At 64.9% G+C, this 19,630-nt stretch overlaps 2 protein-coding genes and 1 long non-coding RNA gene across 17 annotated transcripts; 1 reads left to right on the top strand and 2 right to left on the bottom strand.

Moving 5' to 3' along the window:
* Positions 1-740: 740 nt before the first annotated feature.
* On the bottom strand, positions 741-11,769 carry MAPK12 (mitogen-activated protein kinase 12). Of its 14 annotated transcripts, XM_063622474.1 has the most exons (13): positions 9,610-11,769; positions 9,392-9,521; positions 6,545-6,603; positions 6,030-6,179; positions 5,376-5,487; positions 5,227-5,256; positions 4,891-4,938; positions 4,199-4,436; positions 4,047-4,118; positions 3,492-3,571; positions 3,324-3,402; positions 3,069-3,242; positions 741-1,326 (listed from the first exon to the last, which is right to left on the bottom strand). In XM_063622474.1, the coding sequence occupies exons 1-13, from the start codon at positions 9,732-9,734 to the stop codon at positions 1,247-1,249; spliced, it is 1,377 nt and encodes a 458-aa protein (XP_063478544.1). In that variant the 5' UTR covers positions 9,735-11,769; the 3' UTR covers positions 741-1,246. The 14 variants fall into 14 exon arrangements, with proteins under 14 accessions (XP_063478544.1, XP_063478545.1, XP_055110281.2 ...); XM_063622475.1 differs by lacking the exon at positions 6,030-6,179; XM_055254306.2 differs by lacking the exon at positions 6,030-6,179 and having other exon boundaries at positions 4,322-4,436.
* Positions 11,770-11,897: 128 nt separating this feature from the next.
* Positions 11,898-18,683, bottom strand: MAPK11 (mitogen-activated protein kinase 11). 2 transcript variants are annotated; one of them, XM_055254308.2, is made up of 12 exons: positions 18,256-18,683; positions 15,910-16,039; positions 15,661-15,719; positions 15,463-15,574; positions 15,349-15,378; positions 15,219-15,266; positions 15,026-15,140; positions 14,633-14,704; positions 14,320-14,399; positions 13,768-13,846; positions 13,483-13,678; positions 11,898-13,209 (listed from the first exon to the last, which is right to left on the bottom strand). In XM_055254308.2, exons 1-12 carry the CDS (start codon positions 18,369-18,371, stop codon positions 13,137-13,139), a joined length of 1,110 nt encoding a protein of 369 aa, XP_055110283.2. In that variant the 5' UTR covers positions 18,372-18,683; the 3' UTR covers positions 11,898-13,136. The 2 variants fall into 2 exon arrangements, with proteins under 2 accessions (XP_055110283.2, XP_055110284.1); XM_055254309.1 differs by having other exon boundaries at positions 13,505-13,678.
* A 16-nt stretch (positions 18,684-18,699) lies between these two features.
* LOC134733436 (uncharacterized) lies at positions 18,700-19,508 on the top strand. Its single transcript, XR_010116871.1, has 2 exons — positions 18,700-19,173; positions 19,334-19,508. It is a non-coding gene; the product is annotated as an uncharacterized lncRNA (long non-coding RNA).
* The last annotated feature ends 122 nt before the right edge of the window (positions 19,509-19,630 follow it).

The raw sequence follows: 19,630 nt of genomic DNA, 5'->3' as shown, positions 1-19,630 counted from the left end.
TAGCGATCACGTCCCCCGTGCCCGGATGCCCTGGAGAGGCATGAGGGTCGCTGGGCAGAGAAGGCCCATCTGTCGTGGCAGCTCTTCAGGTCCAATTTAGCTGGGCCAGCTGTGGGCGTGTCCACCGAGGAGGACGCCTGGCCTGCCCTGCCCCTCACTGGTCTCTCTGTTGTAACCCCTGCCCTGGGACAGGTTTGGAGGTGCCCATGGCCTACGGTCCAGCTGCCACCCTTGGAAACACCGAGTGGCCTGCAGGGGCGGCCTGGGCATGAAGATACCACTGGAGCATGGTAGTAGGGGCTCGAGGTTTGATCAAGAATAAAACCCAGCCCTCTGCGCTCACCACTCCACCACAGGGGCCAGAGTGTCCAGCGTGCCCCCTCCCCCCAGGGACCTGCTGGCCTTGGAGGGTGCAGAGCTAGGGTAGATCCTAACGCTCCTCCCCATCAGGCCCTGCCCCTGGGTCTGGCTTCAGGATCCACACACAGTGGCTTAGACTCTAAGCCATTAGCAGGTCACCCCGTAAAAGGGGAGGGGGCCAAGCCTTAACATGAGGGTTCGAGGCTCACTGGCACAGGCCTGGGGAAGTGGGCACCAGCTTTGTGGCCTGGGAGAGATGGGATGCTCAGGCCCCCCTACTGGCTCTGAGGGTCTGAGCTATCAGGCCAGCCTCCTCTACATGCAGGCCAAGGGCTTGGAGGTCTTAAGGTGGGACCCAGCATAGGACGCACAGCCAGAGCAGGGAGCTACAAAACGGTCTATTTCCTTCCAGCCACGTGGGCACCACACAGCTGATTTACATTCCAGGCTGGGGGTGCAGGAAGGTCCACTGACGTCGCCCAGGAGAGGGGATGTCCCTGAGTTGGTGCCCTGCGCCCACCCTCTGTCCTTCCTCCTTCCTCTGCATGGCCCAGAGTAGGCAGGACTCAGAGGCCAAGGCCTGATCTGGAGCCCCGCCAGCTCCCAGGTTTCTGAGGGCACCGGGCAAGTGGGCCACTGCTCCAGGGATCAGAGGCCATCCCCAGGTTGGCCAGAGATCCTGTCCAGAAAGTGCAGGTGCTCCTCCATGATGGGTGCCCAAGAGCAGAGGCATGGCCGTGGGGAGGAGGGTCCATGGAACCGGGGAGTCTGCTCTGATGGATGCCTTGGGATGCAAGCCCCAGCCAGGGTCAAGGTGGCAACGAGAGTCCCCTCTCAGGTGGAAGGTGAAGGTGGTCCTCACTGCCACCCCGGAGCCCAGAGATCTTCACAGAGCCGTCTCCTTGGAGACCCTGGCCCCCAGCTGCCGGGGAGGCTTGAAGCTGAGCACCTCCTTGTAAGTAACACCTGGTGGGGGAGGCGGGCACAACAGAGAGGGCGGTCAGCCTTTGCCTTCCATCCTGGGAGTCGCTCACAGACACGCCTGGCGGTGCCTCGTGAGGCCCTTCTGTAATCCTAACCTGGTCTGAACCACTGAGGGAAGGTTTGTGTGAAGAGGCCATTGCTCTAGATCTGGATTTTCCAGGGAAAGGGGAGGTGGCCAGAGCTTGGCCACGTGTCCACCACGTGGGGCCACGAGGCCCCAGCCACAGTTGTGTGGGTGGGGACTACAGAGAGGATCCTATGGCCCATGGCTTTCAAGGCATCTTTCTAGCAGCAGAAACCTTTAATCAAACAAAGCCAAACTCAAACTCATAAGCACACAAATAAGCACACACAGCGAAGGGTGGAGGCCCTGCTGCGGGCACCCAGGGACCCGTGGCCCTAAGGAGCACAGGTGAAGAACCTCAACCCATCCAGCCCCACCCACCAGTGTGGAGGACCAAGGTCCTGCACCAGAGGCAGAGCCAGGACAGGGCCTGAAACACGGCACTGCTCCCAGTGTACACCTACTGTCCCCGGGCACCCCCACCCCAGGCTGGTCATGCAGCCATGAAGAAGACACAGCCTGCCATCCTGGAGCAGAAATGAAGCCAGGTCCAGCACAGCCTCAGGCCACAGCATAGCTGTGGGAGCTGGGGAGGCTTCCCTGAGTCCAGCCTGAGGCTGCACAGGCCTTGGCCAGCCCTCCAAGATGAGGGGATGGCCCCGGTATAGGGGATCATGGACCCGGGCAGTTGGGGTTGGGGTCTGGACTGCTCAGGGGGGCTGGGGGAGACAGGCGAGCCCTGGGGACTGTCTTGGGTCTACCGTTGTTCAGGGGGGAGGGATCCTAAAGTGGGGCAAGGAGAGGGCCGGGCGCGGTGGCTCAAGCCTGTAATCCCAGCACTTTGGGAGGCCAAGGCGGGCGGATCACGAGGTCAGGAGATCAAGACCATCCTGGCTAACATGGTGAAACCCTGTCTCTACTAAAAATCCAAAAAATTAGCCAGGCGTGGTGGCGGGCGCTTGTAGTCCCGGCTACTCAGGAGGCTGAGGCAGGAGAATGCTGTGTACCCGGGAGATGGAGCTTGCAGTGAGTCAAGATCGTGCCACTGCCCTCCAGCCTGGGCGTCAGAGTGAGACTCCGTCTCAAAAAAAAAAAAAAAAAATGGGGCAAGGAGACGCAAGGACAGATTCAGGAGGTGTGATCAGAGAGGCCTTAGGGACAAGCGGATGTGGTGAGGGTGTCAGGGTGGCCCAGGTCTCTGGCCTGGACATGGTGGAAGGGCAGCAGGTCTGGGGGCCAGGAGGGGCCCTGGTTCCCTGACTCACAGTAGCCCTTCACCATTCCCAGCTCCTTCTGTGCCAGTCTCTGTGCTGAGCCTGCCAGGAACACCCTCCCTTCATCTTCCAGCTCCAGCCATTGGTCATCTCCACCAGGCCACACGGCCCCACGCTGCCCTCTGACCTCCCGTCCTCCTCACCTGACCTGCATCCCAGGGACCGGGATCTAGGACTCTGAGGCTGGCCACCTGCACAGGGCCCATGGGGCCCACACAGGCCCTGCCCGGAGACCCCCACTCGGGTCCACACAGGCCGTGCCAGGAGCCCCCCACTCACTGGTCCATACAGGCCCTGCCCGGAGCCCCCTACTTGGGTCCACACAGGCCCTGCCCGGAGCCCCCCACTCGGGTCCACACAGGCCCTGCCCGGAGCCCCCCACTCACGCTTCCATTCATCCAGTGTGCGGTCCACGTCGTCAAAGGAGTCATCATACTTCTGGACCTGGGGCTCATCTTCCGTGTCGTGCAGGGACTCGAAGTAGGGATGGGCCAGCGCCTCGGCCGCCGTCACCCGCTGCTCCGCATCCAGCACCAGCATCTTCTCCAGGAGGTTCACAGCTGCGGGGGAAGGTGCATCAGGCCAGACCACGGAAGCCCCACACTCCAGCACCCAGTGGCCCCCACAGTAGCCAGCTCTACCCAGAGGGCTTGCATTGGTCAGGATGGAGGCAAAATCCTTCTTCTCCAATTCAGGGAGGCCCTTCATGTAGTTCTTGGCCTGTGTGGGAAGAAAGGGTGAGGGGCCAACACCGAGGCCCGGGTCCGCCCCCACCCCCACCCCCACCCAGCTCCCCACTCACCCCTTACCTCATCGCTCTGCAGCCGCTGCACAAACTCAGCCGGAGGCGTCCCTGTCACCTTCATGATCTCTTTCAGCTGGTCTAGGTCTGCACCGAGGTCAGGAACACAGCTCAGGAGCCAGAGATCAGGGCCACCGCTGCCCCCACCTGGGCAGGAGGCATCCCCACTCCCCCTGAACCCCCCCACCTGGGCAGGAGCCATACCCAACCCCCTGGAACCCCCCAACCTGGGCAGGAGGCATCCCCACTCCCCCTGAACCCCCCCACCTGGGCAGGAGCCATACCCAACCCCCTGGAACCCCCCCACCTGGGCAGGAGGCATCCCCACTCCCCCTGAACCCCCCCACCTGGGCAGGAGGCATCCCCACTCCCCCTGGAACCCCCCACCTGGGCAGGAGCCATCCCCACCCCCCTGGAACCCCCCCACCTGGGCAGGAGCCATCCCCACCCCCCTGGAACCCCCCCACCTGGGCAGGAGCCATCCCCACCCCCCTGGAACCCCCCCACCTGGGCAGGAGCCATCCCCACCCGCCCCCGGTGCCGCTCTGCTGCTGGAGGATACGGTCGCTGCCCTTGAACAGCGTCTTGCCTGTGATCATCTCCGCCATGATGCAGCCCACAGACCAGATGTCCACTGAGACAGAAGCCCTGGTCAGCTCCGTGGGCAGGGGGACAGGATGAGACAGGGAGGGAGGAGACACTGACACAACCCACCTGCCCGGCTCCACCCCAGCTCAACAGCCTCCCTGGGGAGCAGCCACCACAGGGCTCTCCGTGAAGAAGTGGAGAAGCAGATGGTACAGGCTGAGAGGCCCAAATCTCTGGGCAGCTTCTCACCCGTCTGCGTGTAGCGCATCCAATTCAAGATGACCTCGGGAGCTCGGTACCACCGGGTCACCACGTACCCAGTCATCTCACTGTCTGCCTGCCTGGCCAGGCCAAAGTCCAGGATCTGTGGGAAGAATTGGGGAGGTGGGGTCTAGGGGACTCCCAAGGAGAGGACAGGCCACCCACGGTCCAGGAGACCCCAGGGGGGTTGGACTTGAAGCTCCCAAGCTGGGGCCTCCTGACAACCTTCGAGGACTTGAGGCCACGCCCTCGGACCCCAAACTGCCCCGAGCTCCTCCCTTTGGCCAGTGCACCAAGCCCAGCAGCCCTCGGGACAGAGCAGGTGCCCTGGGGCTCCCCTCTCCCTGCTGTCACCTGCTGCCCGCTAAGGCCTCAGCCCTGTCCTGGACTAGGCAGAGGCCTGGGGGCGCCTCCCACCCTCACCCACTGCAGGTACGGCATGTTGTGTACCACTGCCTCTTGGGCTCACCCACCCACCAGCTCCTCAGCCACTGCCTAGGCCTGACAGGTGGATAGATGGGCAGATCCGGAGGGGCCCCCTGCCAGGCGGCACACACCTTCAGCTCACAGTCTTCGTTCACAGCCAGGTTGCCGGGCTTCAGGTCCTGGGGGCAGAGGAAAGGTGGCCACTGTGCCCCACCCTCCCAAGCATGGGCACAGCCAAGAGCCTGGATGGCACCTAAAGATGGGGCCACCAGACCTGGCCCCCTTGCTCTCTGCAGCCCTTCAAGGACAGACCGAGGTACCTGGGCACCCAGGTAGGCCCGCACCAGGGGCTGTGCATGGGGTGTGGCTCAGCCCCCAGACCCCATCAGATCCTCACAGGGGGGACGTGGAGGCGGGGGGATTGCACTGGGGGAGGGCTGACGGGCGGCTCCTGCACCAGGACTCACTCTGTGGATGATGCCGGCAGCGTGGATATACTGCGGGGGCAGAGGATTTGGCAGGCTTCAGTGCACCAGGGCCTCAGAGCCACAGGGTCCTCTTCTGCCCAGCCCCGAGGCCCTGCCTGCCTCCCTGCAGCCTCCCCCGAGGCCCGTACCCTCAGCCCCTTCAGCATCTGGTACACGAGGAACTGGATCCGGTCCTCGCCTAGCTTCTCATGTTTCATGAGCTTGCCCAGGTCAGTGCCCATGAACGGCATCACCAGGTAACTGTGGGAGGGGCCGGAGCGCCATCAGCGGACACAGCCAGCCTGTGCATCCCTGGGCCCACCCAGCAGGCCCAGGCTCAGACCTGTCCCGGATCCAGCAGGCGCCCCCAGGAAGGTCACCCTGTAGCACCCGTCCCCACTGGCCTCAGCATCCTCGCAGCCGCACCTTGCAGTGCCAGGCTCCATCCTGCCCCAACTGTTACTGTCAGCAACGCTCACACCCCCCTCCCACCCTGAGGACTGTCAGGCAGGAGGCTGCCCTTGGGGTTTCTGAACCCTCCGCTGAAGCGCCCTGCGTGCCAGGCTAGGGGCTGAGGCTGCGTGGTGGAGGCAGCAGGGCTCGAGTCTTCACAGGCAGGGGAGGGAGGTAGTCTGGTTTCAACTTCGGAACTTTGTGCCAGAAATGAGGGAGGTGCCTGGGGGCGATGGGGGCGTGGCAAGGCATCTGGGTCAGAGGGGTGGGCTGGGCCGGTGGAGACAGACACAGGAGAATGGTATTTAGCACCTCCCCAGAGGCCACTGAGGCCAGTGTGGGTCCTTGACCTCTGCAAGTCAGGCAGGAGGCGCCTGCTGCCCTCTCCAGGCCTTCCTTGGCCTGGCCCTTCACTCTTGGCCGACAAGGTGTGAGTCCCGGGGTGGTCGGCTGCAGGGCAGGGGCAGGGTGGGTCCTCCCTGCCGCTTCTCCCCCACCTGCTGGAAAAGGTCAGCAGCTCCAGTTACCGGCCACACACTTGGTGCCAGGGTCCCGAGCACGGGACCTTCCTGTTAACAAATGGTCAGGTCCAAGGTTCACACCTCCAGTGCTGGACAGGGCCCAGGTGCCAGGCGTGGAGGAAGGCAGCAGCCCCAGCTCTACCAAGCTGTGCCAGTGCCCGTAGGTCCCAGGACCATGTAGGGGAGGGCGTGGGGTGGACAGTGGTATGGGGAGGGGGTAGGCAGTGTGCATGCCCCACTCAGCCTGCAGGAAGAGAACCCCATGCCAACCGAGAACCTGAAGCCAGTGCCCAGAGCTGCCCAACACCCCTCGTGCCCGGCAGCCAGCCCAGGTCGGCACTCACAAGTCTGTGAAGTCATCCAGGGTCTCATCAGGAGTGAATACGTCCAGCAGCCCGATCACCTGGGGGGGTGCCACACAGGGTTAAGAGTGCAGCAGAGGACACGGGCTGGGGCACCCCCCAAGAGTGGCACAGCCCTCTGGGCAGGAAACCCCCTCTGCAGCTGTCATTGTCATGCTCCACTGTCCAAAGGGCCTGGCTCTGCCCACTGGCAGTGTGGCCCAGCCCTGGCACACATACCCACAGAAAGGTTATTTTTGGACGGTGACAGCCAGCATCTTCTGGGGGAGGGGCAACCCGGAGTCTGGGCTGGCTCCGAACCACCCAAAGGGCTCCTGCCGCCTGACCCTTTCACCCCTCTTCACCCCAACCAAACAGATCCAGGCCTAGGGTGGGGACAGCGCTATGGAAAGAGGCCAGGCCTCTGCTGGTGAGGCCCAGGCGGACAGCACCGTGACCCACCAGACCTGGTTCCCACAGCACCCCTGGTTGGGGAGATGGACAGTAGACAGGTCATGTGACAACTGCCACCTCAGGATTTTGGGGTGACAGGGTCCCAGGGAGGCCTGGAGTTTTGCGCAGCCAAGGATGGAGGGGCAGGTAGATGTGTGGGCTGCGGGACACCTGGCAGAAGGCACACATAGAGTGGCCGAGGCAGGAAGGAGAACACTTGGATAGTTTGAAGAACACAGGGAGGGAGGCCAGGTGGCGGAGGCCCAGGCCAGGGAGGGGCTGAGAAGAGGCCAGAGGGAGCCGGCAGGGCAGCACACACCAGGTGAAAGTTTGGCTTTGATCGCAAGACATGGGGACGACTTAAACAGGAGTGTGATGCTAAATGCGTCCTCCTGGCCGTGGTGTAGGAACCGGCCAGAGTGAGGTAAGAATGGACACAAGCTGGAAGGACAGCTCCGCCAGAGCCATGAGGGCCAGAGCCATGGGCAAGAATGTGGAGGGAGGAGGAGAAGGAACAGAGGGGGCATCCAGGGAGGCCTGGGAGCAGCGGGGACTGTGGACATGAGAGTTGGAGGGTGCCCGGGAGAGTGCTTTAGCAGAAGATGGAGAGCAGGGTCCTGTGGGCTAGGGGCCACAGGACTTGGCCTGGCCTCTGTGGTATGGGGGCTGGCCTGGAGAGGGAGGTGGCCTGGGGATGGCAGGACTGGGGCTTGTGGCAGAGCCTCCTCCCCCACTGAGCAAGGCACGTGGCCTCACAGAGCTTCAGTCTCCCAGGAAGATGGGGTTCCAGGGAAAGAGCCTCAGCTGCAGGCCAGGAGCCCAGGGGGTGGACCCACAGACACAGCGGGGCGGTGGCTCACGCCTGTAACCCCAGCACTTCGGGAGGCCGAGGCGAGCAGATCACTTGAGGTCAGGGGTTCCAGACCGGTCTGCCCAACATAGTGAAACCCCATCTCTACTAAAAATACAAAAAATTAGCCAGGCGTGGTGGCGTGTGCCTATAATCCCAGCTACTCAGGAGGCTGAGGCAGGAGAATCGCTTGAACCCGGGAGGCGAAGGTTGCAGTGCGCCGAGATCATGCCATTGCACTCCAGCCTGGGCAACAGAGCGAAACTCTGTCTCAAAAGAAAAAAAAAAAAGAAGAAAGAAAAGTCTCGGAGTGCTTGGCTGGATGGGGGAAGGCACGGGCGCGGTGAGTGGGTGGGTGGGAGCAGGGGGCCATGGGGAAGGCTGCAGTCCTGGGGCAAGGCCTTGGTGTGATGGGCGGGGGGTGGGGGGGTGCGGTGGTGGCGAGGTGGGGGCAGGGCTGGGTGTGACGGGGTGTCGAGGTGGGGGCAGGCCTGGTGTCCACTGCAAATGGATTTCACAGGGCCCAGGGTGGTGAGCTGGGGTCAGGGTGCGCATGGGAAGCCTCAGAGAAAAGGACCCACCCAAGGGGCTGAGGGAGTGGCGGTGGCCGGGAACCGGGGTACAGGGATGGGGCAGTTTGCTGGTGGATGCAGGGACTCGTTCTCCCAGGGCACCGGTGGCTCGGATGACCCAGGAGGGTCCAGAGCATCTCACCCTGTAGCTAGGGTCCAGGTGCCCAGACCACCAGCCCTCAGGCTGCGCCCAGACGAGGGGCAGGGCAGGAGTGACATGGGGGGCAGTGGACAAGTGGGACTGTATCCAGAAACCAGAGCGCCCCTGGCAGAGAGGTCGGGCTCTTAGCAGCCAGCCACCGCCATGGGAGAGGCCCAGGGCAGCTGTGCGTGGCATCTCACGGGCAGGACTGGAAAGGATGGGCCCCACAACGCACGGAAGGGTGTCTGTGAGGCGCCCACCACTCCCAGTGTCCCCCAAACAGCAGCTCCCTAAACCCTTCACCCCCAGGGGCTCCTGAGGGTTCAACACACTCCCTGCGTTCTGGCCCCCCCCTCCTCCCCCTCCACCGGGTCGGAAGACTCGGGAGATGGACAGCAACAGAGTGGGCTCCACAGAGGGGCTAGAAAGGGGCCCGGATGGGGAGAGGGAAGGTGCCCCTTCCAGGAAAATCCTCCCGCCGGGAGCATCCTCTCACCGCGGGCTTCCTGGCTGGGGGCAGGGCTTGGCGTGAGACCTGGAGGATCCCCTGGGCCTGGCCAAGTCGTGTCCCCTGACCAGGGCCCGGCTGAGGCGCGGAGTCAAGGGGCTGAGTCCTTCCCGGGGCTGGCAGAGGATGGGGAATGGCCCTTGGGGAGGCGTCTCCCAAGGAGAGACGAGCCTTGCTCTCCTTCTCCCCTGGGGACCCACGGCCCGACCCCCGCCCCGCCCCACAGCAGGCTGCCTGGGGGAGGGGTTGCCGGGTGGGGGAACCCAGCCCAGCCGAACCAAGCCAAGGCCGCGGCGCCTTCCTGGAGCGGGGCCGCGCGACTCACGTTCTCGTGGCGCATGTGCTTGAGCAGGCGCAGCTCGCGGTAGGCGCGCTTGGCGAACAGCTCGGACTGGAAGGGCCGATACAGCTTCTTGATGGCCACCTTAGCGCCGGTGCGGCTGTCCACGGCCGAGCTGCGGGGCGGACCGCTTAGCGGGAAGGCCGGGCACCCCGCGCAGGCCCCGCCCGCCCCGTCGGCCGCCCCGCCCGGCCCGCGCTCACCACACCGCGCCATAGGCGCCCGAGCCCACGGGCTGCAGGTCCCGGTATACGGCGCGCACCTCCCAGGCCGTCTTGGTCACCTCCTGGCGGTAAAAGCCACTGCGGGCGGGCGGCGGAGAGCTCATGGCAGGCCCGGGAGCTGCCCACCCCGCAGAGCCTGCGGGCGGTGCCCCCACGACCGGGGACGGGGCTCCCTCGGCGCGCGCCCCGGGCCGGCTCTGCGCCGCTGGTCCGCCCGCCCGCCCGCCGCTGGAGCGCTCCTGCTCCCAGCCCCTTCCCTCAGGGATGTCCCAGGTGCCGACCCCGGCTGGACCCCGACCCAGGCTGCGCACAGCCCCTCCCCCGCCCAGGGACCAACCGGCCCGCGGACGGCGCGCACGTGACGCCCTCGCCCGCCCTCTGGCCCCTCCGGAAACCCGAGGCGGCCGCCGCCGGGGGAGGGCCGGAGCCTGGGGGGAAGCGCAGGGGGAGGGGAGGGCCGCCCCGCAGCTTCGTCCCCATAACGGGCCGGACGCGGCGCGGAGATACCCCTGCCAGCCTCTCCCCTTTGGCTGAACTTCCCTGCCCTGGGGGGTCTCAGCAGGAGCCCCCGGGCTCCCGTCCTAACTCCCCACGGTTCCAGGGCGCAGGGCCCATCCTTGACAGCCTGAGCGCTGACTTCTATCCGCAGCCTCAAGTCGGGCTGAGCCCTGTGTTCCCAGGGTCAACTTCCCAGGCCGCCCCCAAGGATGCCCTACCACTGCGCCTGATCCGTCCCCCAACGGGGGGCCCATCTGCACCTGTCCTGCCTGTATCCCTCTTTCTACACGGAGGGGTCCCCCCAAACTCCTCAGGCTGCATCCCCAACCCCACCCCTGTGGCCACTGACCCCAGGCCTCTCAGTCCCATAGGTCCCCGTGGGCCCGTTTGGACCTCCAGCTCCTCCCCCTGCTCCCCCCATCTGTGGGGTGCCTGCTCCAAGCATTGCAAGTACTGGTGCCCCTGCCCATCCCACCCCTGCCTGTCCTGTCCTGCAAAGCCCAGGCTGAGAGTGGCTGCACTCTCTCCAGCAGGGATGGGGACCTGCTGGGGCCCTCAGCCCGACCCGTCTGTGTGGGCCTTGTCCTCCCATAGGTCTGGCCCCATCCTGGACCAGATGCTCCAGAGGGCAAAGCCCCACCCTGGCACCCCTTCCCCAGCCCAGGAACCTGGGTCTTAGAAAGGATGTGGGGGCACCCCAGGAGCTCACTGGGCTGGTGGGTAACAGGATCCCTAGGGCCTTCTGCCCCGCCCTCCTGCCATGAATCAGCAGCTCAGCCGCTCAAGGGCGGGAGTAGGGAGTAGCTTTACACCTGGGCTTCGGCCGTGCTCCCTGGCATTCACAAGCTCGTGACCAGTGAGCCAGTGAGCAGGGCAGCCCAGGGCCACCCAAACCACAGCTGCCTGTGGCCCACACCCTTTGTGCCCTGGGCTGCCTGTGGCACTCCATCCACCTCTTCCAGGAAGCCCAGTTTCCATTGCTGTCCCCCTTACTCCCCGTGGTGGGGCTCAGGGGTCCAGCAGGCCCAGCACGGACCAGGCTTCTGAGGTGGGGCTGTGTCACCATTCTGCTCCCACCCCCAACCGCCAACACTGGACTTCCCCCAGGATTGACCACTACATTGACGAGGCCCCAGGAGGCCCCCAACTCCCAGACCCCTACCCAAGACCCAAGCAAGGGCACAGACTGTCCCTGGCCCCTAGAGACACTGCCTGACCCCAAATGGCCTGGACCCTCCCCCACACGTAAGCTGCAGCACGTAGTGGGAACGGGACCAGCGTGCACATTCTCTGGGTTAAAGTGGCCTCTTTTTCCTTCACCAGGAAGGAAAGGAAAGCTATTTTCCCTACCCTGCCCAGCCCCTGCCCAGGGATGGGCAGACCCTTGCTCCTTGAGACACCCAACTTCCCCCCAGCCAGCTTCCCTGACCACTGAGGGGTAGGGGGGGCGGTGTCTGGATCTTGGCCCGAAGCCAAGCCTGCCCAGTACATCCCCAGAGAGCAGCTGGGGTCACCATGTGGATGGCTGTCACACCCTGTGCCCTCAGAGCCTGCCCATCAGCCACGTCTTCCCCTGGTCCCCCTGGGCTCTCAGACCCTCCAGGGAGCAGGGAGGGTGCCAGAAGATGGCCGCTGGTCTGACTGGGGGCCTGAGGAATCTGGCCAGCTGGAGGTAAGGGATGCAGGGTGACCCAGACACTCCCCCCATGCCCAGCAGCGGGGATGGTGGGGGCAGCAGGGCCTGGAGTAGCCTTTGGATACAAGCGAAGTGAGAGAGAACCCCCTTTATTGTGCACCCCTGGTGCAGCAGGCACTTGACACCCAGGCTTCCCTGGGCCCCTCGAGGCAAGAGGTCACCCCCTTTCCAGGGCAGAGCCACACCCCCAACTCAGCTCTGGGCAGGGTCCCATCTCTGAGGTTACTGGATCAGCTCCATCCTGGGACAAGGAAAGAGGACTGACCCACAGACCAGAGCACCTCAGATCTCCTGCTGCAGGGCCACAACGGTGGGCAGAGGTAGAGAGCAGGCCAGCGTGTGGGGCAGAAGTGTCCGAGTCCAAGTCCACGTCCAGTTGTGCTGCGTGCCTTAGCGTCTCAAGGCCAAACCACCCACCCACCCCCAGCCTCAGGAACCTGCTATGGGTCCCATATCCAAGGAGAAAGCCCCTGCCCATGCTCATGTGGTTGCCCTTTGGCCCACTGGAGCTGCCAGTCTGAAACACTCCTCAAGGCATCAGGAACTGAGGAGAGGGAAGGCAACAGCACGCCCACCCCAGCTCCAGCTTCTTGCCAGACATGGCTGCTGGCCCTTGGGCGCCCGCAGATTCACATGCACCACATCACATGTGCCCTGACATATGAACACGGGGAGTGCACGCTCATCCACACGTGCACACACACACCCACGGATGAACACAAGACTCCAGGCAGCTTTTCTCATTTGACACCTGGTGGTTGTCCCTGCCCAGCCTGGTGGCACACTGGCTCTGCCTCTCCTCTTAGACCTGTGGGTCTCAGCAGTGACCAGGACAGCCCCCTACCTCCAGGCTGAGCAGCTGTAACCACTGAGACCTCTCCCTTTGAGTCTCCTGGGGTCCCGGCCCCAGCGCGCCCTCCAAAAAGCCCTGGGACAGAAGAGATCGCAAGGCTGACACTCCCCAGTGGGTCGGCCTGGGACAGACGGGGAACTCCGCAGGGGAACCCCTTTGGCATCTAGGACCCCACAGTCAGATCCCAATGGAGAGGGCAGTAGCCAGAAGAGGGCAGGAGGACCAAGGTAGGCCCAGGGACACTTGTGCCCAGACTCCTACACATGGCAAGCACGTGTACACACGTTTGTGCATGCATACATGCGTGTAGATTCTCCTGAAGGCGAGGGGTCCTAGGCCAGGAGTCAGTGACCATAGGAGTGTGGGAGGTGCCTCTCAAGGAAACCAGACCAGCCGTGGAAGGGTGCAGGCCCAAGCCCCTCCACAGCTCTCAGAGGCTGCCGGGCAGCACGTCACTGCTCAATCTCCAGGCTGCCAGGCGGCTTCGGTGGCTCTGGAGGCTTGAAGCTGAGGACTTCCTGGTAGGTGAGCTCTAGGAGGTAAAGGGTAAGGGTGAGCTTGTGCCTCCCACAGCCCGGCCCCCCACCTGCTTGCCTGGCACCTGCCACCCAGCCCAGGCCCACCACCCTGTGACAGCAGCCTCAGCACAGAGTCTGGGAGCCAGAACCTGCCCTGTGCCACTCCCCCGCACCGCCCCCAGCCTGTGCTGGACACCTGAACGCCCTTCCACACCTGATCAGTCTGGAGACGAACTGGGGCATTTCCTGCCTCTGGGGAAATGGAGCCCGCAGGCCCCTGGACCTACCCCCAGCCAGTGCCATGCCCACCCTTCCACTCCTCCAGCGTGCGCTCCTTGGCCTCAACGCTTTCATCATATGGCTCGGCCTCTGGCTCATCCTCGGGGTCGTGGTACTGGCTGAAGTAGGCGTGGGCCAGTGCCTCAGCTGCACTGACCCGCTGGTCACTGTCCAGCACCAGCATCCTTCCAAGGAGGTCTATGGCTGCAGGGGAGCCAGTGGCGGGGAGGGCGGGTCAGCTCTGCATCCAGGGCCAGATACGGAGCCCAGTCTAGCCCCAGGGCAGTCCTCACCCAGGGGGTTGGCTCCACGGAAGATGCTGCTCAGGTCCTTCTGGGGCATGGGGGGCAGGGACTGGATATATGTCCGGGCCTGGGGGCACACAAGAACACCTGGGGAGGCTGCTCACTCTCTGCCTCCCTGGCCCCAAACTGGGGCTTGTCTTGGCAAGCCCCCAGACTCATTCACTCCAACAGGCCAGGACAAGGGCACAGGCAGACCAGTGACCCCCTCCATATAGGATCTGGTGGCTCTAGCTCCTCAGTTGGCCCCTAATGCCTGCAGGAGCTGGGTCCAAGTACACTCTCTCCACCCAGCCCACCCCCACTGCCCTGGCCAGGCACTGCTTGCTGGGGTCATGGCTTTGCACTCACTGTCCCTGGTGTCAGGAATGTCTTCCTCCTTCTCCTGTTTCCCCTGCAGGGATTGGGCACCTGCCCTAGGCTCCATGCCACCACATCCCATGTTCCCCATATGGTCCCTGCATTTCCACACCACCCTCTCCCCAAGAGAGCCTGGGGGCTCAGCCAGGAGAGGGAGCTGCCGGCTGGCGGGCACCAACTCACATGTTCCGAGGAGATCTTTGCCAGAACCTCAGGACTGGGTGTGCCCACCACTTCCATGATGCGCTTCAGCTGGTCAATGTCTGTGTCACTCAGGAAACACCCACGGACCAGCCACAGACCTCTCCTGGGCCCCCAGACCCAAAACTTTGGGGCGCTGCCCAGAGTCCGCTCCCTATAGGTGAGGATGGCCAGCCCAAAGTAGCATGGCATGGGGGGCAGAGGAGGCAAGACCCGCCAGAAGGGGCCAGTGCTGGTCCCTATCCTACAGGAGCGGCTCTGTTTGACCCTGCTCCCCAACCTGGGCCAAGGATACAGTCACTTCCCGGGAAGAGGGCCTTGCCCTGCAGCAGCTCAGCCATGATGCAGCCCACCGACCAGATATCCACTGTGCGAGGGCGAGGGGGCCTCCATCAGTGCGCCCACCCCACGTCCCTCCTCCAGGAGACCCACAGTCACATCCAGACCCCAAGACGGCAGACCCCCTCATCTGCCATACCCAACCCCCCCAGGCAGGGGGAGGCCCATAACTGCATGGCCAGAGGAGGCCAGCACCCATCATGCTCTAGCGGCCTCTGAAGGGCTACTTTTGAATGTGGCTCCCACATTCTTGGGGACCTTGCCTGTCTCCCAAGACCTGGCATGCAGAGCCAGTCGAGGGCCAGACAAGGCCCTTGGCCTTCGTCCGCCCCAGGCCTTCCCTCTGCACCTGTCTGGTTGTAATGCATCCAGTTGAGCATGATCTCAGGTGCCCGGTACCAGCGCGTGGCCACATAGCCGGTCATCTCCTCGTCCGCCTGGCGCGCCAACCCAAAGTCCAGGATCTGGGGCGACCACGAGGTGTTCTTAAGCTCCGCACGGGCTCCGCCGCCGCCCTGCCCACCCCTGCCCGCGGGCCTCACCCTGAGCTCACAGTCCTCATTCACAGCCACGTTGCTGGGCTTCAGGTCCTGCAGGTCACGCAGAGCGTGAGCACAGGAGGCCGGGACGGAGCCCTGCTGGACCCGACCCTCACCCTGCGGCCGCACCTACCCGGTGGATGATCCCGGCCGAGTGGATGTACTGCGGGAGGGGGATCGTGGTGAGCGCCGGGCCCGGCCCGCGCGCCCGCCCGCGAGGGGACCCGCGAAGCCCAGGGCGCCCCACCTTCAGCCCGCGCAGCAGCTGGTAAACCAGGAATTGAACGTGCTCGTCGCTCAGCGCCTGGCACTTGACGATGTTGTTCAGGTCGGCGCCCATCAGGGTGGTCACCAAGTACCTGGGGCGGGGTCAGGGGGTCAGGACAGGGCCCCACCGCCCCTCCGCGAACGCTCTCCCCTCTGCCTCGCCCGCCCCGCCGCTCACACTTCACTGAAGTCCTCGATGGACGTGGCCGGCGTGAAGACGTCCAGAAGCCCGATGACCTGGGTGGCGGGGGGCGTCAGGGCCGGGCGGCAAACCCCCGGCTGTGGTTCAGCCCCCGGGCCCCGCCCCCAGGGCCAGGCCGCGCCCCCTATGGCCCCGCCCCCATCGCCAGGGCTCGCCCGCCTATTGGCTGCGCCGCGGCCCCGCCCCCGGACGCGCCCTCCCCCCCACGGCCCGCCCCCGGCTCACGTTCTCGTGCTTCAGGTGCTTGAGCAGCCGCAGCTCCCGGTACGTCCTGCGCGCGTGGATCAGCGACTGGAAGGGGCGCGATAGCTTCTTCACCGCCACCTTCTGGCGCAGCCGCGCGTCGTAGGCCGAACTGGAAGGTGGGCGAGTGAGGCGGCGCCGGGAGGGGTCCGAGGGCGGCCGCACCCGCGTGGACCCAGGCGGCGCCCCTCTCGCCGCTTCTCCGTGGGGATGGGGCCGTGGGGCTTTTCTGCCCCGGCCCCGCCGCCCCAGCTCGGCCTCCCCCCCTCGGGCCTACCCCCTCCGCGCTTGCTGGGAAGGAGCCCCTGGGGCTGGACCACCATGCGTGTGTTCGCCCCGCAAGGTCCTGGACCTTCTCTGTCCCCTGGCCCCACTGATTCCCACGCTCAACCAGGGGCCCCCATTCAAAGCAAGGCTGGGGGAGAGGCCCCCCCATCCAGCGTGGAAAAACACAGCAGGAAAACAGTCACTGGCATTCACCTGCAGCAGACGGGCCTCCCTCTGCCCCATAGACCCCATGGGCCCAGGAGGCTCACAGCGGGGGATTCTAGAGCCACCTCAAAGCCCCTTGACCCCCAGTGCCTCCGAATGTTCAAAATACGGAGGGAAAGTTGGTCAGAGGTGTTTATTGCGTCATTATTTGGAACAAAACCTGGACAGAAGGTGATGTACAGCTGAGGGCGTCAGCTGGACCCACAGAACAGCCCTTCGCCCAGCCCCACTTCCCAGGGGTCCAGACCCTCTACCCTGCACCAGCTTCCTGAGCCCACCCTCCCTTTGCAGGTGACCCTCATCCCACCCTCCCATGTCCCACTGCCCTCAGCCCTGCTAAAGGCAAGGCCTTTGCACAGCCTGTTCCCTCTGGCTGATACTTGCTCCTTCTCTCCCTCCCACTTCTGTCTCTTGGGATCCTGTCTCAGAGCAAGTGGAGGCTGAGGCCACCCCCCCATGCCCACACACGGGGAGCAGCGGCGGCTCCCGCTGGGTCTAGGATGCTCATGGGCCCAGGTCGAGGTGCGTGGGGCAGCCATGCTCCCAGCCTATGACCAGGGAAAGGTGCTCCTGAGATGGTGAGGAGAGTGGCCCTGCAAGTGGGGCAGCAAGTTCTTTTGGCCAATTGCATCTGTGCGGTCAGGTGACAGGGAATTGGCACCCGGTCCGCAGTCTTGGCAGTGGAACTGAGAAAATGGGCCGGGGTGCAAGCGGGCAGACCAGGCCTCACTCAGAGAACCGGACACCTCTCAGCAACTCCCAGACAGCGAGTCCAGCCAGGCCGCACCCTAGTCCCCTATGGCCACTCCCACGCTGTCCCAGACCCTCTTCCTGCCCTTCAGGTCTCAAAGAGGAAGACAGATCTGTGCTGGCATGATGGCTAGCATGACCCACCTGCAGCTTCTGATGGAAGGCTAGGGACTGCGCCAGAAGACAGCCTGTCCTGGGACCCCTGGCCCCTGATGCTGGCTCCTGAGCTCCGAATCTGGTGGGCCTAGAGGTCCCACTTCCAACATGCAAGTGCCTGGGGCAACGCCCTGCCCTGGCTGCCTCTGCCTTCGCGCCCCACCAGGACCCCCCAGTGGGCAGCAGCTAAGGGGCCATTGGCCGTGGTGAGGACTCAGCTGCACCTCCCAAAGCCTGTACCCATGATCAGCCTCCCAGTCAACATGGAGGCTGAAACTTAGGATTCCCGGTAACTACCTCACCCTAAGCCCCTGCAGCCCTGGCTACCTGGGTCTAACAGAGGCCTTGGCCCAGTCGACCCCCTCCCCCACCCAGACTCTGTCGTCTTCCTGGGCCCTAGGCCAGGTCCTCTGGCCCCAGGGCCTAAGTGGGGTTTGTGGTCTGAGGGGGAGCCTGAGGCCGTCCCAGGGGGAGAGGTCTTGGCTTCCGGGAGCGGGACTTCCCTTTTCAGACAATAGTCTCCAGCCCGCGCGGGGGAGGGTCATCCGCTAGACCCCGGGGGCTGCCTGACCCGACTCAGTAAATCCCAGGTGGGTGCTCATTTAGGCGCCCGGACATCAGGGTGGCTCGGGGCTCGGTCGCGTGAGACGCACCCACACGCCAGCTGTGACGCCCCAGGCCTCAGGCCTGGTGGGGGGCGGTCCGAATCGGGCGAGGCCGGAGGACCCCCCTCCCTCCCGGTAACGGTGTCTGCTTGGAAAGTTTCTTTACGCCGCCACCCCCCTCCCCATTCATTCTTCAGATCCGCTTGGCGCCCGGGGGCGGAGGCAGGGCGAGGCCCCTCCCCACGCCGAGAACCTCGCGCGGGCGAGGAGGGGACGCGCTCTCCGGCCCGGCCCCCACCCAGCACCCTTTCTGCCCCGCCCCTACCAGACGGAGCCGTAGGCGCCGGAGCCCACCGGGCGCAGCCCCTGCAGCCGCTGCGGCACCTCCCACACGGTCTTGTTCAGCTCCTGCCGGTAGAAGCCGGCGCGAGGGCCCGACATGTCCGGAGCGGCCGCCGCTCCGCCCGGGCCCAGCCCCGCGCCCTGCGCCCGCGCCCGAGCCGAGCCCGAGCCGAGCGGAGCGGAGCGGAGGGCGGCGGAGGCGGAGGCGGAGGCGGCGGCGGCGGCGGCGGGCGGGGCGGGGCTCCGGGGCGGGGCCGGGAGGCCCGGGCGGATTTCCCGGGCTGGGTGGCCGGGGCGTGGGGGGGTTCCCGGAGACAAATGCGCTGCTTCCTGCGCCTCGGAGGCGGTGGCAGAGCGGAAACCAGCCCTCCCCTTCCCGGGGGGGCGCCGAGGGCGGACACCTCCCTTCGGCTCTCACCTCCTGGGGGCCGCGCGCTTCTCCAGACTTGCGCCCGCGTCTGGGCTGGGCCCGGGCTTCCCCACCCCGGCGGCGCCCTCCCCAATGAGGGAGAACCGTCAAAAGCGAAGAAGCCACGGGTGAACCATGGGAAGTATTTTTCAAGACAGAAGTATGAATAGCACCTCCTAAGGACTCGGCACTGGATAGGAAAATAAGCTGAAAGGCGTTGGGACAGGGCCGGCCTGGCTTTATTGCGCAGGACCTGCAGGCCTTGGTCCGCGGCGCGCCCCGGGAACCTTCCAGGCCTCCTGCCCTGGCTCGCCCTGACCTCCCCTCTGGGAGAGGCGCGACCGCTGGACTGTCAGGACCAGGGACAGCGGCGTCACCGCGGGGCCTTCCTACCCTCAAGCAGCGGCCCCAAACGGATCCTTTTTGCTGCCCAGAATCTTTCCTCCTCCTTAGCGGCCACCTCTTCTGGGAAGCCCACCCTGACTATCCCAGGTCCGAGGAGCCGCCTTTGGGTGCATGGTCCTTGAAGTCAGCCCCCGCGGGCCGCCAGGGGCGGGGGGCTGCCTTGGCGGGGACGGGGGCAGCGCCCCACTCGGCGTCTCTGCCGCTGCCGCTCTGGGGGCCGCACAGCTACTTTTATTCCCACTTGAAGGTGACCGGGGCTCGGAGAAGCATTGCCCCCTGGAACACCGACCTCCGCCCTGGTAGAGCGGTGGGTGAGAGGCTTCGCGGCTGGGCGACCCCCTCCAGCGTAGTGAGAAATCAGGATCCCAGTGGCCCAAAAAACTCCTTTTTTAAAACATTAAAATCCGAGTTTTAATGTCAAATCTGATTTTTATATATCGGCAACCAAATTAAAACAGCCAGCACGGTGCTGGCCAACGGACCCATGCGGACCGCGGCGAAGGAACGGGTCTCAGTCCCAGCCGCTCCTGCCGCTTTTGCATGA

The sequence above is a fragment of the Symphalangus syndactylus genome, chromosome 18 (assembly GCF_028878055.3).
Source record: "Symphalangus syndactylus isolate Jambi chromosome 18, NHGRI_mSymSyn1-v2.1_pri, whole genome shotgun sequence".
In the NCBI taxonomy this organism is placed as follows: Eukaryota; Metazoa; Chordata; class Mammalia; order Primates; family Hylobatidae; genus Symphalangus; species Symphalangus syndactylus.
The sequence above is the reverse complement of the archived record's forward strand: the minus strand, read 5'-3'. Positions and strand labels throughout refer to the sequence as shown.